The sequence below is a fragment of the Aspergillus foveolatus genome (genome assembly GCF_047715535.1).
Source record: "Aspergillus foveolatus strain CBS 279.81 unplaced genomic scaffold BDW70scaffold_20, whole genome shotgun sequence".
NCBI classification, from domain to species: Eukaryota; Fungi; Ascomycota; class Eurotiomycetes; order Eurotiales; family Aspergillaceae; genus Aspergillus; species Aspergillus foveolatus.
Genome location: NW_027396084.1, coordinates 239043 through 264592, shown reverse-complemented (window position 1 = coordinate 264592; position 25550 = coordinate 239043). Strand labels below are relative to the sequence as shown.

Below are 25550 nucleotides of genomic sequence, written 5' to 3'. Positions count from 1 at the left end.
TGTAGAAAAACAGTCACTGTCACACCCTTTTCTCTGAAACAGAAAAAGAACAAGACCCTAAAAAGACCCTGAGACCACCAGAGACAGCAGAAGAAGGCAGAGCGTAGTAGGTCCTTGGGAGCTGGTGATTTGTTGTTGTGGTCGAGATGCAGCTCCAGATGACTTGCGCTCACCCAGCATTGGCTGATGCATTGGGCTCTCCAGTAATACTAGTACGTAGGCAGTCTCCAGACAGAGGACTGGCTTAAGTAGATCTACTGCATTGGTTTACTCGAGATCTAACATAATTCCATCCGGGCGTAATTCCATTCGAGACCAGAAAGCACCCACTTCCAACACGTGTACTGCTGCTGGTGGTGGTCGCCCTTGTCAACAGGATCGGGCCAAAAAAAGAAAAGAAGACCAGCTGCACGGGAGGGAAACTGCAAGCTCCTGGCCATTATTATTATGATTTCGATTATATTGGACTCGGAAGCAAGGAGCTGCAGGTCGGAACAGCTCTCGGGTTTGTTTACGGGGAGTGGGTGGGGAACTGAAGCTATCAACACCTGAACCTGAACCACACCGCTTAACTATGGATCCCCCAACAGTACTAGTAACAGCTTCACGTTCAGCAGAATGCTTGATTCAACATCTCCCGTTGTCCAAACTATGTATACCATTCGCAATTATTCTTGCAATTATTCTCCCAGAATTCACACAGAACCACTAGCGATCATTGTCAGGTCCTCGTACTTCAATCGACGGAGGTCTATATGTTGAGTGATTGCTGAGTAATAGGAACGGCTAAGCCTAACCGGGATATATTGCGCTAATCCCAGTCGGGAAAACAGCCCTCTCCGCCTTTGGAGCTGCTGAATTGTGTCCACATCCACATCGACATCGGCCTTGGACCATCTATATACTACGCAATCAACAGGGCCATGATTTGAGCTTGTTCCTCTACCGGGCACTCCCAATCTCCGCCGCTCGCTTCTGCCCGCCATGTCTTCCTCCTCTCTGCCGATCGCCGTTGACCCTGTAGCCTTAGTGACCACAGAATGTATTACGGTCACGTCGGCCATGCGGAAACATGCCCGTTGGGCACACTCGTCCGTTGCGGCCATTCTCGGCAGCAGTACTGTTTCTCGAGTCTATGACCGTGATATGTCTCCTTCCAGTCCGCTCAATGGGGCTACACCTACTCGCTCTAGGTCGAGGCTCTCCGCGGACGATGATCACGCCCTCGCGAATCGGTGGGGTCTGAGGGGGAAGAGAGGCAAGAGTATACAGGATAACCCTCTGATATCCGCCTTCACTCGGTTACGGAATGACCTCAAGGACTGCAAAGATATCAAGACCTTTGACGCCCCCGCGTTATTACACCCGTTCCTCCAGGTCGTTCGCTCCTCTTCGACGTCCGCCGCAATCACCTCTCTTGCTTTGCTCGCCTTGACCAAGTTCTTCTCCTACAAGATCATCGACCGTAACTCTCCGAGGATCTCGATGGCTATGCAGCTGCTATCTGCAGCAATCACCCACTGCCGGTTCGAAGCCAGTGATTCCGCCGCCGATGAGATTGTCTTGCTGAGGATCCTGAAATTGATGGAGGGCATGCTGGCGGGGCCGGAGGGCGAACTCCTGGGAGATGAGAGTGTCTGTGAGATGATGGAAACGGGGCTGAGCATGTGTTGTCAGGTCCGTCTCTCGGAAGTGCTGCGGAGGTCTGCCGAGATAGCTATGGTCAATATGTGCCAGGTCATATTCATGCGCCTGTCCGTGTTGGATGCCACCTCAACAACTGCAGACAACGAGAGTTTACCACAGGAACGTCCAGACGAGGCCGAACAAACAAACCTGAAAATGGACCCTTCTGTCGACGGAACCACAGTCGCTTCTCAGCACCCCTCGGCTATGGGCTCTGACACCGCGGTCACGGATCGTGATCACGCCAGCTACGATAGTTCGACTGACCAACCACTAAATGGAAACGCATTCGCTGCCCCACCGAACCCTGAAGATGACCTGGGCGAGGAAGTCAGCCCTTACTCTTTGGCTTCCATCCGAGAGCTGTTCCGCGTGCTCATCGACCTCCTAGACCCGGAAAACCGACAACACACGGACCCCATGCGAGTAATGGCCTTGAGAATAATTGACGTGGCGTTGGAAGTTGCAGGCCCGTCGATTGCGAGACATCCGAGCCTGGCATCCTTGGCTCAAAACGACCTTTGCCGTCACCTCTTCCAACTCGTTCGGTCTGAGAATCTGGCGATTCTCACTAGCTCTCTCAGAGTAGCTGGTACGCTGATTTTGACCTGTCGGTCCGTGTTGAAACTCCAGCAAGAGCTCTATCTCTCATACCTAGTTGCATGTCTTCACCCACGGGTAGAAATACCCCGGGAACCGGGCATAGATCCTACCCTTTACGAAGGAGTCCCACAGGCGCCTAAATTGGTGAAGCCCCCTCCCTCGCAGAGTAGCAGCGGACGGTCAACCCCAGTGCCAGTGAAAGATCGACAGAAGCTGGGACTGGAAGGGGGCTCCAGGAAGCCAGAAACCCGAGAAGCAATGGTCGAGAGCATCGGCGTACTGGCACGTATTCCCAGCTTCATGGTCGAACTTTTCGTCAACTACGACTGCGAGGTTGATCGAGCTGATCTATGTGAAGACATGATTGGATTACTGTCCCGGAGTGCATTCCCTGATTCAGCGACATGGAGTACCACCAACGTACCTCCTCTGTGTCTGGACGCCCTCTTGAGTTATGTTCAGTCTATATACGACAGGCTTGATGACCCACCTGTAACAGAGGGCTTTCCGTCAAATGAACGTCTGCGGAAGCAACGAGACACAAAGCGGATTATTGTACATGCAGCTCAAAAGTTCAACAGCGACGACCCCAAAGGGGCAATTGCTTATTTGACATCCCATGGTGTCATTGAGAATCCCGACGATCCTGTTCAGGTCGCCAGATTTTTGAGGGGAACCACCCGATTGTCAAAGAAAGTTCTTGGAGAATTCATATCGAAACGATCCAACGAGGGCCTTCTCAATGCATTTGTCGATCTGCTTGATTTCTCCGGCAAGTCGGTAGTTGATGGGCTTCGAGATTTACTCGGTGCGTTCCGACTTCCCGGCGAGTCAGCTTTAATTGAGCGGATTGTTACTACGTTCAGTGAAAAGTATATCGAGAAGGCCCAGCCCTCTGAGGTTGCTGACAAGGACTCGCTGTTTGTCCTGACTTATGCTATTATTATGCTGAACACCACTCTTTACAATCCTAACATGAAAGCTCAGAGCCGAATGTCTTGTGCCGACTTCTCGAAGAACCTAAGGGGTTTGAATGCAGGCCAGGACTTTGCCCCCGAGTTCTTAGAAAAGATTTATGATTCTATTAAACAAAACGAAATCATACTACCAGACGAACACGATAATAAACACGCATTCGATTATGCGTGGAGGGAATTGCTGTCAAAGTCAGCTACCGCTGGAGAGTTAGTCGTTGGTCAAACCAACGTCTTCGACGCAGACATGTTCGCGGCTACCTGGAAACCTGTAGTCGCCACCTTATCTTACGTCTTCATGTCTGCCTCAGACGATGCGGTATATTCTCGCGTGGTCATGGGATTCGACCAATGTGCTCAAATAGCTGCCCGCTATGGGTTGACAGAGGCGTTTGACCGCATCATCTTTTCCCTTGCCTCCATCAGCACTCTTGCCACCGATAGCCCCCCTAGCACGGCTCTCAATACCGAAGTACAGGCTGGAAAAAAGAGTGTTATGGTCAGCGAATTGGCCGTAAAGTTTGGGCGAGATTTCAGGGCGCAACTGGCCACGGTTGTCCTCTTTCGCGTTTTGGCGAATAACGAGAACTCGGTCCAGCAGAGCTGGACCCATGTCATACAGATTCTTCGGAACCTATTCATCAACTCCCTTATTCCGCCCTTTGATTCTACTTTGACCGCTGAATTCGACATCCCTCCTATACCGTTGCAACCGCCTTCACAGGTTGTGGACCGAGACGGGCGAGGCAATGATACCGGCCTACTATCCGCGTTTACGTCTTACCTTTCTAGCTACGCTGCGGATGATCCTCCAGAGCCTTCAGATGAGGAACTTGACAATACACTTTGCACTGTAGATTGTGTCAGCGCTTGTTCAATCAATGACCTCCTTTCAAATATCAGGTGAGATTCATAATAACCCCCACAGAATCCGACTTCGGTACTTACATGGCTGTTTGGTTAGATCTCTCCCCCTACCAACGGTGACGAAGATCGTAGGATCACTATTAGCTCAGTTGCCCGAAGAAAGTGCACCAGCGGTCATTGTCGTCAAGCCCGAACGGCTACCTCCATCCACGAGAGCGAATGCCAGACCAGACACTAGTAGAGGTCAATACGAACCCGGGATGATGTACCTTCTGGAGTTGGCAGCCATTCTTACGCTTCGGGACCGACAAACGATTGAGAGCCTTGGTGAGGGACTTTTGGCTTCTCTACAGGGTTTCATTCGAGATGCTAGGAATCTTCACTCCCTGGCGTTATCTCGGGTGACGACTTACCTACTGAACCTGCTACGGTTGAGCCACGTATTACCCCTTGACTCGCCCAGCGTATACGCAATATACTAACATATCCCTAGGACCAACCTTTCATACGTGTTCCCGTCATCCTCCATGGGATTTCCAGCTTCGATCAGGATACTCTAGAGAGCGTCGCGGTGCCTATTGTCAAGGGCCTTTCACGATGTGTTCATGATGGCAGCCTTTTGCGAAATGAGATCACCGTTTCACCTGACTTCTGGTCTATCCTACAACGCGTGCATCAGCACAAAGAAGCCGCGCCATTGGTCTTCAGTCTTCTTAAGGCAGTTATTGATTCGAACCCACCCATTGTTACAGCTGACAACTATGAGTCTGCCGTGGGCCTTGCAAATGAGTTTATCACTGCGGGTAGTGTCGGTTATATTGAAGAACGGCATCGAGACGCGCTTGCGCGACGTTTAAAGGGTGTCAAGCAACCAAGGCAGAGGTTTGTCACTGCGTTTATTCTCCCAGCTTTCTAGTAGCGACTCTGACCTGTTACTTCTAGCGAAAATGAGGTCGTCTTACGCGGCGTGACCGCTATCGGGCTTATATACCATCTTACTGGTCGGGCTCCGACTCTGATCAAACAGTCACATTTAGAGGACGGTGAAGGTCTGTGCACACTCTTCTTGCTTACTAGCATCACAATTGACTGTCAACTTTTCTGACATCATTCAGCTTGGTCAGCATATTGGTCGCCGATCTTTCATTCTCTTACTTCGCAATGTGTCAACCCTTGTCGAGACATACGACATCACGCCATATCAACTTTACAACGATCTCTTCTATCAGTGGACATTGACACCGACAAAGAATGGACAGCCATTTTTGATCAGGTTCTTTTCCCCCTAATCCTACGTCTGTTGAAGCCCGAAGTCTTCCATTCAGACCCTCTCGGAATGGGCGAAACCCGAGTCCAAGCAGCGACTCTCGTCTGCAAGATCTTCCTGCGTTATCTTGATCAGCTCCCCAATGCAAGTGGCATGCTAGAACTGTGGCTCAAGATCCTTGATATCCTTGACCGAATGATGAACAGCGGTCAGGGAGACAGTCTTGTAAGCCCTTCACTCCCCATATCGACTTCATATTCCTTGCAGATAGCTAACTTACTTGCAGGAGGAAGCCATCCCGGAAAGCATAAAAAACATCATTTTGGTCATGGCGGATCAAGGCCACCTTGTCCCACCCCACCAAGACCCCAGCAAAGAAAACATCTGGACCGAAACAAAGAAACGCCTAGAGCGGTTTCTGCCAGACCTTTTCGAGGAGGTCTTCCCCGACGTGCCCGCACCTAAAGAGAACCTACCAGTCACGTCCCCGAAATCCGATTCTTCTCCACCATCTCCACCACACGGTATAGTTCCAAGCTCTGAGCATACCGCCGACGGAAAGGAGAACCATGCGCTTGTTCCTGAAACTTCAAAAGCTGAAGGTCAAGATACTCCTGGAAGGGAATGATAATTTAGGCAAATGTGCTTTACACCTTTTACTTGACCCTACCGTTTCCCTTTCCGTCTCTTTTGGGCATTTATAGCGCGGATCAGCTTTGCTTTTGCTTCGAAACATTAGGTCACACTACTAGATCAAGGCCTGTAAATATACTCTCCGTGTTCTTGTAATGCTTATGCGTCCCTGAAACCATGATATATACCCTATCGTATTGTGGCCTGATGGTTCAGATGATTGCAAGGCCTTTTTCTCTTTGTGTGCCTATCTAAATACATGTCATGCCCAAGCATCATTCATGTTTGACATTTACACCCCACTATTACGAAACGACAGCACAATTCATGCTCGGAGAACCTACACTCGAATCAAGAAAATCAATAGACTGCCTACTTTAGAAGTCTACACGAATCCTAAAGAGTATTTCATCCCGTCTATGGACAGAACGCCATAACGTTAGAGATAAGTAAATATCGCAGATCAGCAGCTTCACCAAAGAAGTGACGTGATCTGACTTGCGGAGTATACTAAGACACGATTGCGATGACGCACAAGAAATAAGACATAGGAAATTGATATGGATAAGGTGTACATAAGGAGCACAACGCAACATAACACACGCATTCGCGACTTCCTGGTGTTGGATAAGTAGAGAAGATATAAAAATCTAGGGAGTAGTACGGAGCCAAGCCGTTAGAAGAGGTAAACTCTAAGCTGTAGGTCGTAGGTACATATGTTATGGCGATAAATGGCCAGATAGATGGCTTTCAAGAAGCGGGATACGACAAAAAATTGAAGATTCCAGCTTGGCGTTGGCGGGCGTGTGCGCTTACGATTGCAGGAAAGATGAGAGGGGATTCCCGATATGAATCGAGTTGGGAAAAGGAGATAGACCTAGTCAGCCTCCATGTCGTCGTCGAGGTCGATGGCGTCGGGGTTAGCTGGGGCGGCGACGGGGGCTTGACCTGCAGGGGGAGCACGATTGCCGCCTTCAGGGCCGGTACTAGCAGCGACAAAGCCGATCGGCGCACGGGCTTGTCGTTCCAAGGCAGCCATGGCATCTGCGGTTTCGGTGTCCATTTCTCTCTCCGCTGCAGCTGTGGTTTCTTCGCCTTCCGGAGCCCGTTGTTGGCTGCGGGCGATGGCTTGCGAGGCGATGAAGTTGACGTCGGTGCTATGGCGGTTTAGTTAGCTTTGCGTGGGATATCTCAATGTAATTATGTAGGTATACATACTTGTATTGAGCTTGAACACTTCTCTTGATACGCAGCATTTCCTTGAATGTATCTTCGTTTCCATGTTGGACTTCAAAGGCCTCCCATTTCTGCCAGAAGGGCGCATTGGTGCGGGGATCGCAGAACTGGGATGCATGTCCGTAGATGGCACGAGCACGGTCAATCTCGCCCAGTCTCCTTTCCATCTCAGCGAATTTAAGGCACATTTCTTTGGCCTCATGATCGGGCAAAGCGGCAATTGCGCGCTCATAGATTGGCCGCGTAGATGGTAATCCGAAGTTGGAGGCCGATTTAGTAATGTAGAACTCGAACATCTCAAACCGATCTTCGTCAGACACTGCCCGAGTGGCACGTTCATAGATTCGCATAGCGTGCCGAGCCAGACCCCGCTCTTCTTCCAGGTTACCATACATCAGGTAGAGGGGTTTAGCGAACTTTGGAGGGCAGCCGTCAAGGGCTTGTTCAAAGAGATCTCGCAGACGTTCAATACCAATCTTTCGGTCAACAGCTTTGGTCAAATACAGATTCCAAAGCTCGAATGCAACTGGATAAGTGAAGAGGTCTAAGCCTCGCTCGTATACTTTGAATGACTCTTCAAAGTATTTGTGCTCCTCGAGGAGATTGGCATAGTTGACTACAGTCTGAGGAGTTGCAATGCGTAGCTCGAAAATCCTTTCATACACTTTCTTAGTCTCCTCGATTGATGAGACACTTTCCACCAGATCGACGTAGAAACTCCACAGCTTCCAACTCTTGTGGATGCGCTGTTGAGGAGAAAGTGTCTCATCGAAATAGTCAACTGTCGACTTCTTAGGGGCTTGCGTTGCTTTGGCCATGATCTCAACCGCTTTATCGAAGTTTTCGCTGCGCAACTCCATCTCTGCCCACTCACACCATGTTTCGGCAAGCTCATTCACTGATTTGAAAGGAACCTTAACAGCTTTCTCGAAAATGACACGTGCAGTGTCCAAGTCTCCACCGCGCTCGTAGAACTTCGCATAGTTTACCCAGAGCTCAGAGAATTTGCCAACGGCCTTCTTTGGGTTTATAGCTGCAATCGCAGCTGTGTACGTATTGACAATCTCGACGTTGTTGTCACCCCAGAGAGCCACTCTCTTCTCCCATTCGATGACATTATTGGGATTCTGCCTAAGCAATACGTCATTGACGAGGAATGGCCGCCGGTCCATAAGTTGCTCAAACCTAAGCATCCGCAAATCAAGATCGAAATCGGCTTCCTCGTCGGCTTTGCCACTGTCGGTCCGAACGGCTGCAGCCTCCATCAAGTTGCCTATAATAGATTCTTCGAATTCGACGTAAGAGTCGAATATAAGAGTGAAATCACGAACAGTCATGACTGTCGTAATGCCCTCCTCAAAAACATCTCGTGCTTTCTCGAAGTTGCCCTTGGTGATCCAGTACGTTGCCAGTCCAGCCCATAATTTGCCTCTTTGGTCGGCAAATCGATCAATGCCGCTGCGAAGGATAGCATCCACATCAATGCCAGACTGAGGACCTGTTTCGATCTTCTTGGCCTTTGAAACTAATAAGTCAACCATCTCAGTCCACAGTTGGAAGTTACTCTTTCCTTCCCGAGACTGAAATCGCGGATTGTCGAGAATCTCCATGTATCGTTTGACGGCGTCGGTGTACTGGCCCATTTCCACAAGCAGATTGATGTACTCCTCTGCATTCTCCGGATGTATTTGCATGTAGCGCGCCCAAATCTTGACGGCAGTTTGACCTGAAGCAGAGCGCGCAAAAGTCTTGTAGAGTTTCCAAATCCGGTTGTGTTGGGTTACGGGCAATGCTCGCAGCGCCCGATCAAAGGTCCTCCTGGTCTGGGTGACAAGCGGTTGCTGAAGCATGAAAGTTAGGTACATCTCCCATATGCGGGGCATCTTGTTCAGCAGAATCAATGCACGCTCGAAGAGCGCGTTGACTTTCTGAAACTCAGCCCGGTACTTAATCGCATTGCGGTTCTTCAGATGTTTTGTTCGAAATTCCAAGTACTATGGATTCGTTAACAGTTTACTCAGATATCAATCGGGGACTCAAGAGTTTTAGATACCATCTTCCAAAGCTTGTAGGACCTCGGGAGCTGTTTACAAGCACGTTCCATGACCTGGAAATCGTTCAGTATGCAGATAATCAACGCATCAAGAGGGCGACTCACGAAAGCCTGCTCGTAAAGAGTCCCATTCTGCTGTTTATATTCAATATACGCAAGCCATGGCTTGATGCTGCCAGGATTCCGGAGAAGATCTTGCTCGTACACGCTGTCATTATCGGCCTAAAATAACAAGCATAAGATCAGCAATCCCGCACTTCATCACGGAATCAACCCACTTACAATTAGATATAGATCAGGCCGGGAGGCCGACGATCGATCCATTTCTGCGTGTTGCCTGTGGGATCTCGGGGGCAGAAGCGTCCCTGGCATTGCGCCACTCAATCGAGCGGGACCGACTCACACGGTCAGCACGTATTCGCGAGGAAACGTGATGGCATGAGCGGGAAAGTCTTTTCGTCGCGTCTTGGGCGAGTATCGAGGAGCGCTTCGGCGACGAAGTTAGCAGATGCATAATCACGTGATATATGTCATGCGGGCGGCCACGGGTTGGTCCAAGCTTCCTGTCGCCGGTGATGTTATCATGTCCCTCTCCGCCTTTGGACCGCTATCGTGGCTCGTGCCTGCTTCACTTGAGCTTTGTTTCGGGTTTCTATACAATGTCCGGAGCTGTGGTGAGTGTAATTATCATATGTGAGCGTGACAATATCTTAAGACTTGTATTTGATATAGGGCCGTGAGGCGGTCTTTCCGACACGCCAGTCGCTCGGGCTGATGAAGAGTAAACTCAAAGGTGCGGAGACCGGCCACAGTTTACTAAAAAGAAAGAGCGAGGCTTTAACAAAGTGAGGCTCCTATGCCCAATGGATAAGTCCCCGGTACTGATACTATGCAGGCGTTTCCGAGGTACGCACGTCTACTTCTACTTCCCGACGACTTCTCCGCATCAACAGCATTAATCAATACCCAGAGATAACTAGGCGAATTGATGAGGCCAAACAGAAGATGGGAAGGGTGATGCAGGTTGCTGCATTCTCCCTTGCGGAAGTGAGCTACGCTGTCGGTGGTGACATCGGCTACCAAGTCCAGGAGTCCGCCAAACAGGCCCGGTTTCGAGTACGAGCGAAGCAGGATAACGTTTCCGGAGTCTTGCTACCACACTTCGAGAGTTATACAGAAGAATCAATTAATGACTTTGGCTTGACTGGTCTTGGGAAAGGAGGACAGCAGGTGCAGCGCTGCCGCGAGACATATGCCCGCGCAGTCGAAACCCTGGTGGAACTTGCCAGTTTGCAGACGGCATTTGTTATTCTGGATGAAGTGATCAAGGTTGTTAACCGAAGAGGTGAGTGTCCTCTTAATCAATGGATTTGGATATGCGCTAACCTAGCTTTAGTTAATGCAATGTGAGCCAGCACACTATAAGTTCTAATGAATCCATCTAACGCAGTGGGCACAGTGAGCATGTTATCATCCCGCGCACCGAAAACACCATCAAATGTCAGTCCCTTTATTTCTGTTCTCGCCATGCGCTAACTTACGTAGACATCAATTCCGAACTCGACGAGCTCGACAGGGAAGAATTCTACCGACTCAAGAAAGTCTCAGGCAAGAAGCAAAGAGATGTCGCGGCAGCCGATGCTGAAATCCAAGCGGCACGCGAGAGGGAGGCTCAGAAGCAATTAGGCGCCGCCGCCGAAACCCCAGACGTGCCCGACGTTCTCGGAGAGCAAGAAGACAACGACGTCATTTTCTAGCCTGTTGATTCCCTTTCCTTATATGTAGTGTACTTCCTTCTGGCATATGAATGTTTCCCGTCGCTTGATATGTTTTAGATTCCTCAGCCTGCAACTAGAGGCAATTCCATACACGCATGCTCCACTTCGCATACCTCATAAGTTGCGGATTAGATAGCTCAAACCCATAAGACCCAGCCGAATAACGCCCGACAGCATGACAATAAAAAGAAAGACAGTAAGTACTTCATTGCCTCTGATACGTAACGCGAATCGGCTTCCCCTCCGGCCCCATGGGCATTCCACTCGTAGCTTCTTTCGCACTGATGGCGCCCGACTCGTTCTCGTATTCGACGAATGCAATTCCCTTCCTCCCCGGGACCAGCCGCACCTCACGGAACCCCTCGAACCGCCCAAAGACAGCAGTAAGACTTCCCTGATCCGCTGTATCGGGGAGCTCCCGCAGGAATAGAATCTTATTGGGAGGCAGATATTCGTCCGGAATGACAGCTGCCGCAGCGCCAGAAGTAGGCTTGAGACCAGCGCCCTTGGCAGCCTTGACGGGGCGTCCGGGTGCTTCGGGGGCGCCAACAGGAGGACGCTTAAGTTTCTTCTGTGCTTCGAGGGCTTCATGGGCTTGTCGTCGTTCTGCACGAGTACCAACATCAGAATCCCATACCTCACCGAACGCATACATAGGAATGGAAAGGAATAAGGAGGAAATTCATACCCTTCTCCGCCAGCCTTCTGCGCTTATGAGCCTCTAGCTCCTCTTCGCCCCCCTCACGACGCACCGTCGCATCGCTCCTCGTTTTTGCGTAGTCTAAGACCATGGGTTTATCGAAAAGATCGAAGCCATTGACTTCGTCAATGGCGCGTGTTGCGCTGTCCACATTGTCGAAGACAATAAATGCTTGTCCCTTCGCCTTAAGGTTCCGCTTGGCGACAATTTCAAGGATCGTTCCGTACTCGGAGAAGATTTCAGAGAGCGCTTCTTTCAGCTGGTCGAGTTTGATGCGTTCTTCAAGATTGCGGACCTGTTGTAATGAGCTTGTTAGTCGGGGGAGGAAGTTGATGGAATGGAGAGGACTCGTTGGCTGGACGTACGTAAACCCTACGGAAAGCTGATCAGCTGTGGTCCGATTAAATGCTATGTATGGTATGGAGGGAAGCTATAGACGAATGGGCCTGGGGAACTCACGTGGGATTGGGAGGGATGTTGGAAGGCACTGGAACGGTGGCCATTTTTGCGACTGGGAATATGGGTCCGCAGGCCGTGTTATAGTGTTTCAGTCGCGATTTCGTTGTATGTTGCCTTCTCTCGGCGTTATCCACAGGCAGCTTGAATTGCTTGCCGCTATACAAGCGCGAAATCATGTGATCTATTTGAGTGGATACAGCAGCCCTTAGCTTCATAATATTCATTGAGAATTAGAAGCTAAAAAGCATCATTGGTCTAGTGGTAGAATTCATCGTTGCCATCGATGAGGCCCGTGTTCGATTCACGGATGATGCATCCATGTTTTTTTTTTTTTGTCTTGCGCGCCCCCATTAGACATGGTTACTCAGTTGTTGGAGGCTATCTCTCGGAGACTTCATCTCATCCTACGCAGTATTATTTACATGCCAGGAACCCTCTTAGCTCCTCCACTCTGGGTTTCAGCTTCGACGGCTGATTAGTCCAGTCTTCCAGTTTCAATAATTCGAGCTCTGTTTCCATGAACAAATATTCGGCTGTCGTGGCTCGGACCTACTCCCTGTTAGAGGAGCTCCATGCATGCGACAAGGAGAACATACCCTTGGGAACGGATGCAGAAGCATCCCTGTAAGCTTCTTCAAGACGTCAGCTCGTACCTGATCGAGTCTCGAGAGAGGTGCATATGCTCGAATGGCAGCCTCAAGCCTGGCTATACTCGAGGTTTTGAAATGGGCTTTCTGAACTAGGACGAACAGTTTTCTCAGACTGGTTAAATTAGTAATTTGCAGGTAGATGTTGGGACAGGATGACGGACGTTGGACTCTGAAAACCAGGAACAGACGCTACGTAGCCGTCTAGCAAAAATGCCGCTGTCTCCAGGATTGGTATTGCGTAGCGTTCATCGGTGAGCTTTTCACTCAAGACCAGAAGTAAGTCGTCAATAATAGCAGTCGCTATCTCTGGGTGCCGTTCTGCCGGGTGGTTATTAATATATTGTATCAACGCTGAACGCGTGGAACGTATAAGGCCCTCGGCTCCCGCCACAGCGGAGGTAGCCATGCCCTGGAATAGAGGCAGTCGCAGCCAGTTTATCGCCTGTAGTTCTAGTAGTTGAGCGTAGTACTCGGTTGTGGACACTTGACTAAAGTGTTCATATCGCCTGTATTGGTCAGCACTGATCTTACCGGCGATACAGATGCGGGCAGGTATATGGGGGAGGATTGTACCTTGACAACGGCGGGAAGTTACTGGCAGTCTCCCAGAAGATTTGGAGACAAAGCCAGGCTTCAAAACGAACCTTATCCAGTTTCTCTGCTGCAAGACGGCAGAGGCAACCGACAATGTCCTGAACGTGGCACGGATTCGTAACGCTTGTCTTTCTCTGAAGAACGACTTTTGCTGCCTGAATGCCTTCCAGTCTAACCAATGACCCAACATCACCACGTCTATCGGTTGTATAATCATTCAGGAAACAAACGAGACTCTGAGCTATATTCTCAGTCACATCTGTATCTTGGTCAGTATTATCCTATGATATCCAGAGAAATGCATACCTATGTGGGGCAGAACTCCAATAGTGAAACTCTTGATGGCCGCTACTCGTTTCTCAACCAATTTCTCTTTCTCAGCACAACAAATCAGCTCTTCAATGACAGACTGTCGGGTAAGGTCGGTAGCCGTAAGTTTGGTAAAGATTGAACCTAGGGCAGAGATTTGACCACGACCTGTCGGCAAGTTTCGAGTTACACGAATATGTGAGAACCATGTCTGCAAGATTTCATCCTTTTTCGTGGACGGTAAAAGGAGCCATAGCTGCGAGATTGCTTCTGACGAGGCCTCTATTGAGATGTCATCACTCCGCGAGAGGCAGAGCATAAGCGTTCCGCACGCTTCCCCGAGCAGGTCAAATGGAAGTACGGGACCTGTAAGTTCTTCGATGCGAGTCGATGATTGAGAAAGCGACGAAATCAGACACGACGATGCCTCGGCAGTGAGCTCTGGGCGGGAAGCTTGGAGAATCAAGTCGTCTTCTTTGGGTCCAACAGGCAAATTGAAAATCTCCCAGAACTTAGATATTTGCTGCGCCACTTCAAGGGCATCATCTTCAGCTTCTTTAAGGCCTTCTGTGTCCATGGCCCTGAAGGCATCTATAACGGATGCTATGGCAAGCAAACATCCGTGCCGCGTCTCAGTATCACTGCGAGGAATACTGTGGAGTTTGCCCCATAATTTTTGAAGGACGATGAGCACGGACTTGTTGGCTTCTTGAGTACTCAGAAGTCCAAGTGCCCTTGCTGCGTGTCTTCTAGACTCAGCGTCGGCTGACCCAATGCCTCTCCATTGCATTAATGACTCGACAAGGGGACTCCAGTACTGGGAACTAAGAGCAACAGTTGCCTTTGCAACATCGACCATGGCCCTTGAACGTCGTGCTACCGAATGATAATCCACTACCTGTACAAGTGATATACCCTCCACGATAGTATTTGGGTGACGACCGATGAGCTCCTGCAGCGCAGCAGAAGCACCCCTTCGGATATTGCTAGACGGGTCCACACACGCAGCACAGACAAGCTCAGTAGCAAGCATCTGAAGAATGCTCACCTCATCTTGAGAGACAGACGAATGGATTGCCTTCCGATTTATTGCAAGGAGTTCTTGGGTTGTATATTTCCGTGATATCGCCCATATACCGAAGCACGCGGCATCTCGAACTCCAGTTCCGACGGAGATACCAGTTGAAGATCTTTGCTCAAAGTCCAGCCCAGACACAAGCGGCTGCAGTACATTAGGCAGCTGCTGAGTTGGGGGCGCGTGCCGGAACAGCAAATGGCCTAGAGTGAGAATCAAACCCTGCCATCTCTGAGCGTCGACCGCGCTTAGATTCCGCTTCAGCATGCTTGTTCCGACTCGCCTAGCCTCAGACGGCGTTATAATCTTACCCTGTCTTGTCTCGTATAAGATATTCTCCCCCAATGATCCAGTAACCGCTTCAATGACCTCTGTTGCCATGTCCGGGTCCAATTTCAAGGTCACGATACTCAGTGACTTGCTTGCGGCGAATCGTATGGGCGTATCCTTGTCCGCGAGAGCATTTAAGCAATGATTTATGGCTTCCTCCAAAATATAGGACACTTGGTCATCGGATAGTGGACTGCTGCTTCTCTCGCTAAGCGAAAGCGCCATGACAGTGATCGACCGAACGATCTTGATCATAGTTTTTCGAGCTAGAGCAGACGACAAAATAATCTTTGAGACTTGGGTATCACCTTGTACAAGACGCATAGTCTGCTGAAACAAAGGAACAACGAGAGGCGTAAGATCCTCAGCTTGGCCGGATCCAGCCAAACGCGCAAGGAAAGATAGCACTCCGAGGTATGCGTAAACAGCAGACGGCTCTGTACCCGCAGGTGGATGAATTACATTGAATGCCCAGTAGGTGAGGCCCTTCAAAACACCCAAGGCTTGCATATCCCGACGCAGAGCAAGTCGCGCGAGAAGCATCGTCGCAGCTTCACGCTCCTTGCCCGCCACATTGACATATGTCAAAGCTACGGAGAGAAGGGATTTGGCTGCTGCTGGCGTTTCTGGCGACAAACTTCTGACCAATTCATTGTCCTGATATGGCACCGGCATGTCATTGGACGACATGGAAGACAGATCGAACGGAGCCAGCAACAAGTGTGAGAGCCAAATGAGCAGCACATAGCGCTCTTCCCAGACAAGCCGACGCGGTATATCTTCAGAAGAGTCACCCGGTTGAGCGGCATCCCACTCAATGAAGGCCCGTAGTAGAGGATCAAAATATTTTGGCTCATTGTTCAGGAACCTACTGATGACCTTGACACCTCGAACCTTACAAAAGGTATAGAGAAGCCTGCAAACAGCCCTCGGCAGAGGGTACAGGGCTTTTGACTGCTGGTTGGCCTTTGCACTAGCATACTGGTCCCGATGCGTTAGTAAGTAGGCCAACAGAGCATCGACAAGCGGAGGCAAAAGTGATTGCAGGTGCGGGTCAAGCAACTGCGGCCATTCCTGAAACGGCTCTAGCTGTGGTAGATTGTTAACAGACTGATTTACTACTAGCGGATATAGTCCTTACAAGGTTGACGAGCCGCTCTGTTTTCGAGGCCAAGGTCCATCTCCGGGGGACTTGGGCGTGTTTCTGAGCGTTTTGTTTCCACAGCAAAGAAGGCAACTTGTCCAAGAACTCCTTGACAAGGTCCCCAGATGCGCGCTGGAGCTTGACCTCCCGGTCATCGGCTGCATCCATGATGGGAGTGTAGCGACATTGGCAGAAATAAACAAATCCACATGCACACATGTACCCTGAACTGCAGCGGGGAGCGGGCTGATCTCTGAAGCGGTCACGTGAAGTCATTCTATTCCCCAGCCAGACCCTCCACTTTCTCTCTTGATAGCTCTTCATCGCAAGCCCTTAGACAAATATCAACACCTCAATTCAACTGCCTGTGCAGTCGGTGAATATGTGACTGGAGATTACCTGATAATTGCTGCAGTTGACGCAATTCAACCTGGCTGAATGTTTCGCTCGCTTCAACAGCAATGGCACGATTCAGCTGGCAAACAGCCATCTGAATCTAGCATAAACTGCGTTCCGAGTCTGATATGGGAGAGAAGAGCTGGTAACGAACGCCGGAGCTGTCCAGAGGTCTAACAATCTCGCTGTCCCAAGGTCCCTGACTAGATAATCCGGAAATCTCCTTGCGCCATTGTGGAATCTGCCTCATCTGTGCGATGGGATTCTCGAAAGCGCAGCATGATCTCCCACACCAGCTCAGCCTTACTGTACTACCTAATAGCATTTACATGGATGCTTACTGTGCTGGAGGCTTGGTCGTTGCCATTGCGTTATCATTGATGCATTAGGTTAACATTCTGATCGTGCAGCGGGGATCCTACACTTAGCTGACTATCGAGTCAAGGCGAGAAGACGTCACCGAAGATCATTCCACCGCAAATTCTCGTCTGGTGCTCCAGAACAGGTTGAGGACGGCAGTTATGCCAAGCTGGTGGGACACTCGGGGCATTGCAGCATGGTTTCCTAGAGCGATAGAGTCCCTCGATCGGTATTCAGGTTCGTTTGGCATGAATACGACAAATAGCGAGGTAGGAGCATCCACCACAAGCGTTTATTGTTGCTGCTTAGCTCTTGTGGGTGTTGAACTTACTGGGTGTGATATCAATGGCTGCCCGTTATTGGGAAAGGAGGGAGTCAGAATCCGGCAGGCAAAGCCACAACGCTTTGGGGAACTGAGGTATGGATTGCGGAAGTGAGGGCACCCACAAACCATAATGCGCGCTGTTTCATGGATGTAATTTATTCTATGATAGTGTAGGATAACCCACACTGCCTTCTCCTTCTGCGCAGTCAAGGGCTCTCCCATATCAACACCAACACCGAAAGGAAGAGAAGGGACTAGATGAACGGCTATGGAGTTATCAACCCTAACTGCGATAGAGAGGGTAAAAAAGCTAAACTTCCCACAAGTCCTGGCTATAAGTATCTTTCATTTCACGCACTTTATTTTACCATCTGGCCGTTCCTTCGGTCCGCTCCCAGATGTTAGCGCTAGGTTAGGGTTAGGAACTGACAACGATGGTGACAGTGATTCTGCCACATCACATAAACAATTATATTCCATACTTCGCAATGTATGCTGACGGATATTATAGATTCCATGGCCCACTCTTGGAGCAGCTACTGTATTTATACAATCACAACCTGATTAGGGATAGTACGCATGTGCAATAGTATGCCTTAAGCAAATTTACATCAAACTCTCACTAAGAGCGAGCAACCGCCCCATTCCTCAACCACTACCTCTCCACTCAGCTGAATGTATGAAATAGCGCGGGCCCTGAATTCCCGTTCCTGAGACCCTTCACCACATGCTTCATTTTCCTGATACCCATCCTTTGAGGAGGCCAACAAAGTAGGGAGTGGACGTTCTAGCCAGAAAAGTACATGGTCAACTAGAATAAGAATTACAAGAATGGGCGTTGTGGTGACGAACTGAAAACAAAGGCCAAAAACGACCGGAATATATACATGGAGCAGGACCATACCTGCCACCATCACGGCTCAAGACCGTTCTATCATCTGGATCTATAGATCCTCACTTGCGGGGCTGCTCTCTGAAGACTTCACATAACCACCGTATCCACTCCGCGCAAGTCGAACCATGGAGCTACGAATGTGCATGACGACTATAGCGATAGACAGCGAGTTCCACACATCCTGGCCCTTCTCGGAAAAGTCAAACTGCGAGAAGAATTTACCATTCGTCTCATCATCTTCCGGCGTGCCTTTGATCAGGTTTAGGTCGAATGTCATAAGAGCAACAACTGGGCCGCAGATGAGGAACCCAATGAGTAAGGGCAGCTCATTGTTGTTTAACGTGTCAGACGCAGCCAATGCCTTCCGGTGTTGGAGGGCGAGCTTCTTCAAGCGCCTATTAAGACGTTCTAGCGCATCACGGACTGACTCGTTCTTCTTTTGTGCGTGTAGTACATGTATCGGCATTGACGCACGGTTGATCTCGAGGTTCGCATCATATAGCGCCCAGCGAATATACCTGCTGATGGTCTGTTTGATCAGAGTCTCCGGATTCTTCTCCACGATGCTGCAGTCCCTCACACGACCACTGAGGGAGAAGAGGTTATTGAGCGATTTGATTGCTAGTCAACTTAGCAGGTGAGCACGCGCAGTAACCTAGGCATTCGGCTTACCGTAGAATGTGGTGCTCCTAAATATCGTGATAATCGGCTCTGATTTCTTTTTGCCCTCTTCAGGGAATAAAGAATCAGGCAAGGTCGGGAAGTCAAATTGCCAATGCTTCGGTGCAAGCGGCTCAAAACCGCGCATAGCCAGTTGCAAGAAGAGCTCTTTCTCCTGCTCAGTGTATCTTCCCTCAGGGATGTTGGTTACATCTGCGAGCCGCTTATCCCGCTCCCTGTTGAAGTCAAAGAGTACAGTTGCCCTCTCATTGTCGGGAATCTGATAATCCTCGTCCTCCTCGTCATCGCTGTCAGTCTCGTAACTGCGGTCTTTGTAAGTTGCGGGTCTTCTGCGCGCTGGAACTGCTGGCACAGGTATTCCGTGTCGGCCAGATGTGCTGGAAACGGAAGTTGTGACAGTTCTTGGAGGACTGGACGGGGCTACAAGCTGCGGCCTCGGGGGCGTTTTAGGCTTCGGTCTCTTTACAGCCTTCGATGATTTTGCGGTACTATGGCTCGGTCTTTTGACCGTCGGCACTAAACGAAGCAGTTGTTCTAGCTGTGAAACATAAAGCATGAGATCGGGGTCTTACTGAGATGGGGCTTCTTTAATAAAGGAGAAGAAAAGTCTCCAGGAAGATCCAATTTATCTTCATCTTTTGAATCTTCGACTGTCACTGCCTCGTACTTCCTTTTCAGTGGGTGAATCACTGGACTAAAATCGCTCTTTGCTGAGTCCAGCTCACTTTGGTCCTGCGCGACGAACGCAGGGTCTGAGGAGTGCTTTCGCTTAGCTGTGGAATGTACAGCCAGTTTTTTCTTATCCTCGTCAAGGATCAACTGTAGTTCATCGTCGCTGGAACTTATAGACATGCTGATCATCGTGGCGGAGGGTATGTGATGGATGTAATGGAGCTTGTTGGTATCACAAAATGAAATTGGTTGACGACTCTCATAAGAAGCAAACTCTCACAAGTCGAGTTCATGGAAGCCTCGATAAGATTGGGGTCTTATTCTGAAGATAGAGGTGGCGGGTGGGCGCTGAAAGGACATCACTTATGATTTGCATCAAGTCTTTGTGCTGCGGTTGGTGCTGGAGATAAAGAGGCTACTTTAGAACAGAAATAGATATGCCGCTTGTGTTTCCACTCTGTTGTGGTGTGATTGAGAACCTGGATGAGAGAGCCTTTTGAGGACAAAGAAAGCAGAGCAGAAGGGTTGGACTGAGGGAAGGAAACCCCCTGGTAGTTGCCTTCGGGCAACACAACACTGGACTGGACATAGTAAAAGATAGGACAAAGGCAATGCAGATTGACTAAATGGTATGCAGACAATAATTGTCACTGGAGTCTATACAGATTCAAGTCAGACAATCTGAGGACGACTCGAATCGATTCCTATCAATGGCAACGGCAGCAGCTATTGGATGCGATTGCCGCGTTCCAGAAAGAACAAAAAACTAACTTCTCCCATTAGGCCATGCAGCATTATTAGTTAAGTACTTGGTCCAAGATAGCGAAGCACAATTACATTCCTTGAATGGCGGAATTAAACGATCCGTTACAAGGACAGACGACCGTGGAATAACTGAACCCTTCCCAGCTCACACCCACCCTTTTTTTGTCAATCTGGCCCTTGAGTCCACTCACCCCTGTTGTCAAAACTCTTATGGATATGTATGTGCAATGTCTCATATTTCAGTGCAAAAGGCGGGAAGCAACCGTCAGAACCAAGAAGCCCGAATCTGACGTAAATCCAAGTTTGAACGTCTCGCTAGTGGGAACGTTTGGACTAAGCAAAATCCGCGGTGTACGAGAAACCACGGAATTCTTCTTGCATCGCTTGGGAAAGAACTAAAAGGGAAACTTAGTATCTGCCAGTAAGAGAAAAACTAGAAGTGTCTTACCTGATTGCACTGGAGTTAGCACAGGAGTGACGCTGGTAAACTCTTGGTCGAAGTTGCTAGTATCCGTGGCGCTGCTGATAGTAGGCATGAACGGTGGCGGCACGCGCTTGTGGTAGATGTCATCCCAGTTGATGTTTCGGAAAAAGGCGTGGGACATAACTTCTTGCGCATCCGTGGGGCCGGAACCGAGCCTCAGTTCGGGCTCGCGCGTCAACAGCTTCTGCAGGATAGAAACTGAGTCTCTAGGCATGTGAATGGGGTAGAGAGGTTCATCCGCCAGAATGGCATCGTAGATCTCGTCTTCATCCTCTCCACGGAATGGAGACTGCTGCAGAAGCATTTGATAGATAAGAACACCAAAAGCCCACCAATCAACGGCCCTGCCGTACTTCTTGTCGAGGAGAATCTATAAGTCATTAGCATCCCAGAACTTAGATTGAGCGAGGTGATCATACTTCAGGAGCCATGAATTCTGGAGTACCACAGAAGGTGCTTGTAGTAGATCCATACCACATGTTCTCCTTGCAGAGACCATAATCACCAATCTTAATATGGCCATCGAGAGTTAGTAGGATGTTGTCAAGTTTCAAATCACGGTAGATAACGCCGTTCTCGTGGAAGTATTTCAAAGCCAATAACACTTCCGCCGCATAGAACCTGGAAAATTACGTCAGTTGTCTTACAAATTTTAAACGAGGTGGGGATGCATACTGCGCTCTCTTCAGACCGAACTGACCCCTCTGGATGTGCAGCATGAGATCTCCACCACTGATATACTCCATAACAAAGTAAACGCGAGTTTCCGTTTGGAAACAGGCGTGGAGGTTGAGAAGGAATGGGTGGCGCTCTTTGTTGGCGATCAGGAAGACTCGCTTTTCGGATTTGGTGCTCTCAACTTCGTCATTTTCAATGATAAACTCCTTCTTCAAGACCTTGATGGCATATAGTTTCTTGGTGGCTTTGGTCTCCGCCAACATGACCTTACCAAAGTTACCCTTTCCTAGAACAGCAAGGAAGTTGAAGTGGTCCAGGCCAATTCTGACCTTCGGTTGCTGAGGAATATCTTCTTTCGCAGCCACTTGCTGTTGCAGTGCCTGCATTTGCTGCTGCTGTTGCTGCGGCGGCGGCGGCGGCGCATGCATGCCGTACTGCGCTGGCGCATTGACCTTCTGCATTGCCTGGGCTGGCGGGTAACCTTGCTGCATAGCGCCTTGTTGGTAAGATGCGTATGCAGCAGGATCGTAATGAGCATGGGCCGGGGGCTGAACAGGTCGGCCTGCATCTACTTTTCAGTGGTTAATACCTGCGCAACAGAAGAACAAAACACTGCTACTTACCAGGCATACGTCCTGTCGCCACGGCGGCAGCGGCAGCGGCAGGACTTGAAGAAGTTCGTGGGGGTAATGGCTGTCGTTGAGAAGTAGGCGATTGTGGTGGTGGAATATATGAAGTTGCCGCGGCACTCACTGCTTCGGCAGACGGTGGTCGTTGGCCATAGGATGATGGACTTTCCACAGGCTTTGGGTATGCATGGCCTGCATCTTGAGAGCCGCCAGGTCGAAGCGTCTTCCCACTCAGTCCAGAGCTGACGGATGGAGACTTGTTGTGGTTTTTGTGGCGGATAAGGGTCTCTAGGATCTGGTTCGCTGCCTCCATGGACATACCACAGAAATCAGGTACGAGATGCGTACAGTGCGCATGGCAAGTAAGACCACACTCTAACGAGAAAAATTAGCCGTTTCCTTTCTGCCGTAATTATGGCAGGTCTCCTTACCTGAACAGCGCTTGGCATTTTTTCGCCCGAAAGGCAGTAAATATCCGCAATGACAACACCAATTAGCGGAAATGTTGGAAAACCCTTCAAAGCGATGCGGGATGCGGTGGTTGATCTTCTCCTCGTCGGGATCCGTCTCGTAGTTCGCCTTGCTAATACATTTCGTGACGACTTTGGGGTAGCACTTTCGGTGGCAGGTGTACTTGCAGTCGGAGCATTGCATTCCAGCAGCGTATTTCAAGAAATCGCCGCAAAGCGCGCAACGCATGATGTTGTAGAATTGCTGCGTGACGAACTTGTGACCTTGCTTCTCGTGTACTTCCTCCTTCCTCTGCCGGACCGCACCTTGACGGTTGAGACCGATGTCGAACGGTCGTCGGTCCTTCGAGTGCTTGGCTGGACGGCTTGTTAGCATGGGAATTAAAGTTAGTTAGACGAATAAAATTACCAAAGCTCATTGATATATGGATTCTGCCCACTGGCTCCAGGGCAAACCATGCGTCAATCATCAGCGGCCCACCAGTAGCGCCCGTTTGGCCTTCAGTTCCAGGGTTGTTATAGCCTGCGGAGGCACCATACTGGGACGAACCGACCGGTGCAGCAGGGGTGGTTTGCCCAGGACCATTGCCAGGGCCCATCTTATCCGCCGAAACCCAACCAGAAGCATTTATTTCGGTTTCGATCTTCTTTCGACGCATCTCTTCCGCGATGTCGGAAATTCGTAACCACAGCATACCAATAGGAGTGGGCCTGTCACCAGCTTTGTCGTATACGGTAAGCTCAACCTCGTTCGCCTTGTCAATGTCGAGATTGAATGTCTCATCCTGCCACCTGTCGGACCTGGTCGCCTTTGTTCTGGCCTTTATAGTATCCTCGACTTTCACGATAACAAACGTCTCGGGACCCCTGGAGAATCTCGAGCTAGTCGCATGATCAACGTCCTGGACGGCTTGAATTCGCATTGTCAGAAGACCGGTTAGCGGCTTGCGCAAATTCGGAGCGCTTAAACTTTCATCTGAAATTCAACGTCAGCTAGGAAGATTAAGTCACAAACAGATCAATGGGTCCGCACCATCAGGAGTATCTGTCGACTCTATATCAACATGGAGATCTTCGTACCGTTTGAGAGCCTGCTTTAGAAGCTGAATCTTCTGGTTACTCTCAATTCGTCGGCCCTCGGCATCTGTGCGACTCTTTCTATCGCCTTCGTCCTGGTACAATCGGACCATCTTCTCAATGCCTGCTTTGTATTGTTTCTCGACACTCAGCTTGAACTCAAGCTGGGATAACATAAGCTGGATCTTTGGTCCAAGGTATGGGGTATCATATTTAATCAGGTCTAGAGAAGATACGTATCAGTATAAGAGTACATTTGGAATAGTGCACTGAAGGTGCGCAAGTGGCCAATGCAGTGAACATACCGAGTTTAGTATAATTCGGACGAGCCTTGGGCACAGGGGCGAAAGGTCGCGGATCCTTGAAAGGAGCACCCGACGGCATAGATCCGGCCCCAGGCTGCGGGTGCTGCGTAGAATCACCATATCCCAAAGGATCTTTCGGCGGAGGGGCAGGGCCATCTTCAGGGTTCGGTGGCAGCCGTTTATCGGTGGGTGAACCGGATTCTCGCTCCATCTGCCGCAGCTGCAGCTCCTTCATCTTCTCTTCCAGATAAGCGATGTTCTTGCGGCCATCTCGAATATTCGCATCGACTCGTTGTTGCACCAGAGGATTATCGGTTGACTGTCGCATATTCGACGCAGCGGCGATAAGGGCTTTCTCCCGCTCGATCTTGCGGTAGACCGAGGCGATGAGCTCGTCCCCGTCCATGGTGAAGAGGCCTGACCTAGGGGGTTCGTGGTCGGGGAACGAACTCAAGAGCCGGTGCAGGAAAGCGACCGGTTGAAAGAGGGTAGAGGAGAAGAGACCCTAAGAGAATACGTAAACCAGGAGAGACCTCGTAAATTAAGAGGATGGAGTAGATGAGGTCAGTAGGGTAGGTCGGTGGCCGGCAGATTGGAGGGGGGATTGGGGTGGAGTTTGGGCGAGCGGGAGGCGGAAGTACAGATAGTGTCGCGGGGTTTTTGTTGACAATAATGACAGCCTCAAACAGAGCACAAGGCGACCAAACAGTCCTGCAACCCTCAATAATCCTCCAGCAGATTTTCAGATCCTTGACAGATGTGAGACAATCTGTCTGTCGATGACGAAATGAAGTCGCTTTCTCAATTTCCTGTGGCCAGATCGATGATTGATTTATCCACAGTTCAGCAGAATTTATTGTAAGGGGCTGTGCTGGGCGTTCCGTGACAGGCAATTGCCCTGATACTCCGTCTAGGTATGAATATTGTTAGGCTGCCAGGTGTGTGCCGAAGAGTCTTCAGACTTCACAAGGTGCCAGTCAAAGAAAGTGTGTCAGACTGGGCCACCTCAGACTTTCTCAACGCAAGAGATCCTTGGGCGCTGGGCTAGCTACAAAATATGGCCTCACGCGTCCTTGATGAAAGGAATGAAAGACTCCGGAATTCGACTCGCCGATGAGCGAACCAGCCGTCGCAACACCCAGCTTGAAACGGAAACAATGTGCAGAATCGAGATTCTTGCCTGAGCTTCCAGCCGGCCAGTATTCGTCACCACGAACCATATCTTTTTCATTAACAGGGATCTCCGGAGCCTACTTCCAACCAAGTCTTGTCTGCCAGAAAGAACCCCTCAAGAAGCCATTAGGCTTTGAAACATCCCTGACTGCAGGCTTTCAAGGCAAACAGCATGTGCTTGAGCTACAAGAATCCAAAATGCAATCGATCGTCCTTGATCGATTCCACGGCTCACGGGTACAGTCTCAGCATCACCGCCCTTTACTGTATACAGGCACTTGG

At 49.8% G+C, this 25550-nt stretch overlaps 7 protein-coding genes and 1 non-coding gene across 8 annotated transcripts; 3 read left to right on the top strand and 5 right to left on the bottom strand.

The window, feature by feature from the left end:
* Positions 1 to 1113: 1113 nt before the first annotated feature.
* Positions 1114 to 6168, top strand: BDW70DRAFT_42724 (Sec7 domain-containing protein). The gene is made up of 6 exons (XM_073743991.1): positions 1114 to 4166; positions 4228 to 4570; positions 4624 to 5012; positions 5073 to 5179; positions 5246 to 5622; positions 5684 to 6168. The coding sequence occupies exons 1-6, from the start codon at positions 1147 to 1149 to the stop codon at positions 6023 to 6025; spliced, it is 4578 nt and encodes a 1525-aa protein (XP_073596613.1). The 5' UTR covers positions 1114 to 1146; the 3' UTR covers positions 6026 to 6168.
* Positions 6169 to 6766: 598 nt separating this feature from the next.
* On the bottom strand, positions 6767 to 9796 carry BDW70DRAFT_42701 (mRNA splicing protein SYF1). Its single transcript, XM_073743989.1, has 5 exons — positions 9602 to 9796; positions 9425 to 9541; positions 9320 to 9373; positions 7249 to 9260; positions 6767 to 7187 (listed from the first exon to the last, which is right to left on the bottom strand). Exons 1-5 carry the CDS (start codon positions 9689 to 9691, stop codon positions 6908 to 6910), a joined length of 2553 nt encoding a protein of 850 aa, XP_073596612.1. The 5' UTR covers positions 9692 to 9796; the 3' UTR covers positions 6767 to 6907.
* Positions 9797 to 9978: 182 nt separating this feature from the next.
* BDW70DRAFT_149830 (H(+)-transporting V1 sector ATPase subunit D) lies at positions 9979 to 11076 on the top strand (the record flags this gene model as incomplete). The annotated part of the gene is made up of 5 exons (XM_073739074.1): positions 9979 to 9993; positions 10052 to 10164; positions 10273 to 10668; positions 10779 to 10819; positions 10865 to 11076. The coding sequence occupies 5 exons, from the start codon at positions 9979 to 9981 to the stop codon at positions 11074 to 11076; spliced, it is 777 nt and encodes a 258-aa protein (XP_073596611.1).
* BDW70DRAFT_42717 (uncharacterized protein) lies at positions 11076 to 12372 on the bottom strand. The gene is made up of 4 exons (XM_073743990.1): positions 12257 to 12372; positions 12163 to 12169; positions 11786 to 12092; positions 11076 to 11703 (listed from the first exon to the last, which is right to left on the bottom strand). Exons 1-4 carry the CDS (start codon positions 12298 to 12300, stop codon positions 11303 to 11305), a joined length of 759 nt encoding a protein of 252 aa, XP_073596610.1. The 5' UTR covers positions 12301 to 12372; the 3' UTR covers positions 11076 to 11302.
* Positions 12373 to 12500: 128 nt separating this feature from the next.
* BDW70DRAFT_t92 lies at positions 12501 to 12571 on the top strand. The gene has a single exon. It is a non-coding gene; the product is annotated as a tRNA-Gly (tRNA).
* A 99-nt stretch (positions 12572 to 12670) lies between these two features.
* Positions 12671 to 16526, bottom strand: BDW70DRAFT_159431 (tubulin-specific chaperone D; the record flags this gene model as incomplete). Its single annotated transcript, XM_073740693.1, has 6 exons — positions 12671 to 12805; positions 12853 to 13018; positions 13068 to 13412; positions 13480 to 13759; positions 13807 to 16303; positions 16356 to 16526. The coding sequence occupies 6 exons, from the start codon at positions 16524 to 16526 to the stop codon at positions 12671 to 12673; spliced, it is 3594 nt and encodes a 1197-aa protein (XP_073596609.1).
* Positions 16527 to 18383: 1857 nt separating this feature from the next.
* Positions 18384 to 19867, bottom strand: BDW70DRAFT_159430 (uncharacterized protein; the record flags this gene model as incomplete). The annotated part of the gene is made up of 3 exons (XM_073740692.1): positions 18384 to 18955; positions 19007 to 19531; positions 19588 to 19867. The coding sequence occupies 3 exons, from the start codon at positions 19865 to 19867 to the stop codon at positions 18384 to 18386; spliced, it is 1377 nt and encodes a 458-aa protein (XP_073596608.1).
* A 754-nt stretch (positions 19868 to 20621) lies between these two features.
* pkcA (protein kinase c) lies at positions 20622 to 24854 on the bottom strand. Its single transcript, XM_073743988.1, has 9 exons — positions 24096 to 24854; positions 23747 to 24013; positions 23123 to 23689; positions 22675 to 23070; positions 22238 to 22618; positions 21612 to 22185; positions 21356 to 21557; positions 20901 to 21306; positions 20622 to 20847 (listed from the first exon to the last, which is right to left on the bottom strand). Exons 1-9 carry the CDS (start codon positions 24499 to 24501, stop codon positions 20786 to 20788), a joined length of 3261 nt encoding a protein of 1086 aa, XP_073596607.1. The 5' UTR covers positions 24502 to 24854; the 3' UTR covers positions 20622 to 20785.
* Between the last annotated feature and the right edge of the window lie 696 nt (positions 24855 to 25550).

Bases quoted from the DNA above. Each gene is read 5' to 3' on its own strand.
- BDW70DRAFT_42724 (XM_073743991.1), top strand. From the start codon at position 1,147: ATGTCTCCTTCCAGTCCGCTCAATGGGGCTACACCTACTCGCTCTAGG. The intron at 5,013-5,072 runs GTTTGTCACTGC...TGTTACTTCTAG, and splicing joins GTCAAGCAACCAAGGCAGAG to CGAAAATGAGGTCGTCTTAC. The intron at 5,180-5,245 runs GTCTGTGCACAC...GACATCATTCAG, and splicing joins ACATTTAGAGGACGGTGAAG to CTTGGTCAGCATATTGGTCG.
- BDW70DRAFT_42701 (XM_073743989.1), bottom strand. From the start codon at position 9,691: ATGCCAGGGACGCTTCTGCCCCCGAGATCCCACAGGCAACACGCAGAA. The intron at 9,374-9,424 runs GTGAGTCGCCCT...AACGATTTCCAG, and splicing joins CTCTTTACGAGCAGGCTTTC to GTCATGGAACGTGCTTGTAA. The intron at 7,188-7,248 runs GTATGTATACCT...AAACCGCCATAG, and splicing joins AGTGTTCAAGCTCAATACAA to CACCGACGTCAACTTCATCG.
- pkcA (XM_073743988.1), bottom strand. From the start codon at position 24,501: ATGGACGGGGACGAGCTCATCGCCTCGGTCTACCGCAAGATCGAGCGG. The intron at 22,186-22,237 runs GTAAGTAGCAGT...ACCACTGAAAAG, and splicing joins GGCGACAGGACGTATGCCTG to TAGATGCAGGCCGACCTGTT. The intron at 21,558-21,611 runs GTATGCATCCCC...GTAATTTTCCAG, and splicing joins TTCGGTCTGAAGAGAGCGCA to GTTCTATGCGGCGGAAGTGT.
- BDW70DRAFT_42717 (XM_073743990.1), bottom strand. From the start codon at position 12,300: ATGGCCACCGTTCCAGTGCCTTCCAACATCCCTCCCAATCCCAC. The intron at 11,704-11,785 runs GTATGAATTTCC...GTACTCGTGCAG, and splicing joins CAGAAGGCTGGCGGAGAAGG to AACGACGACAAGCCCATGAA.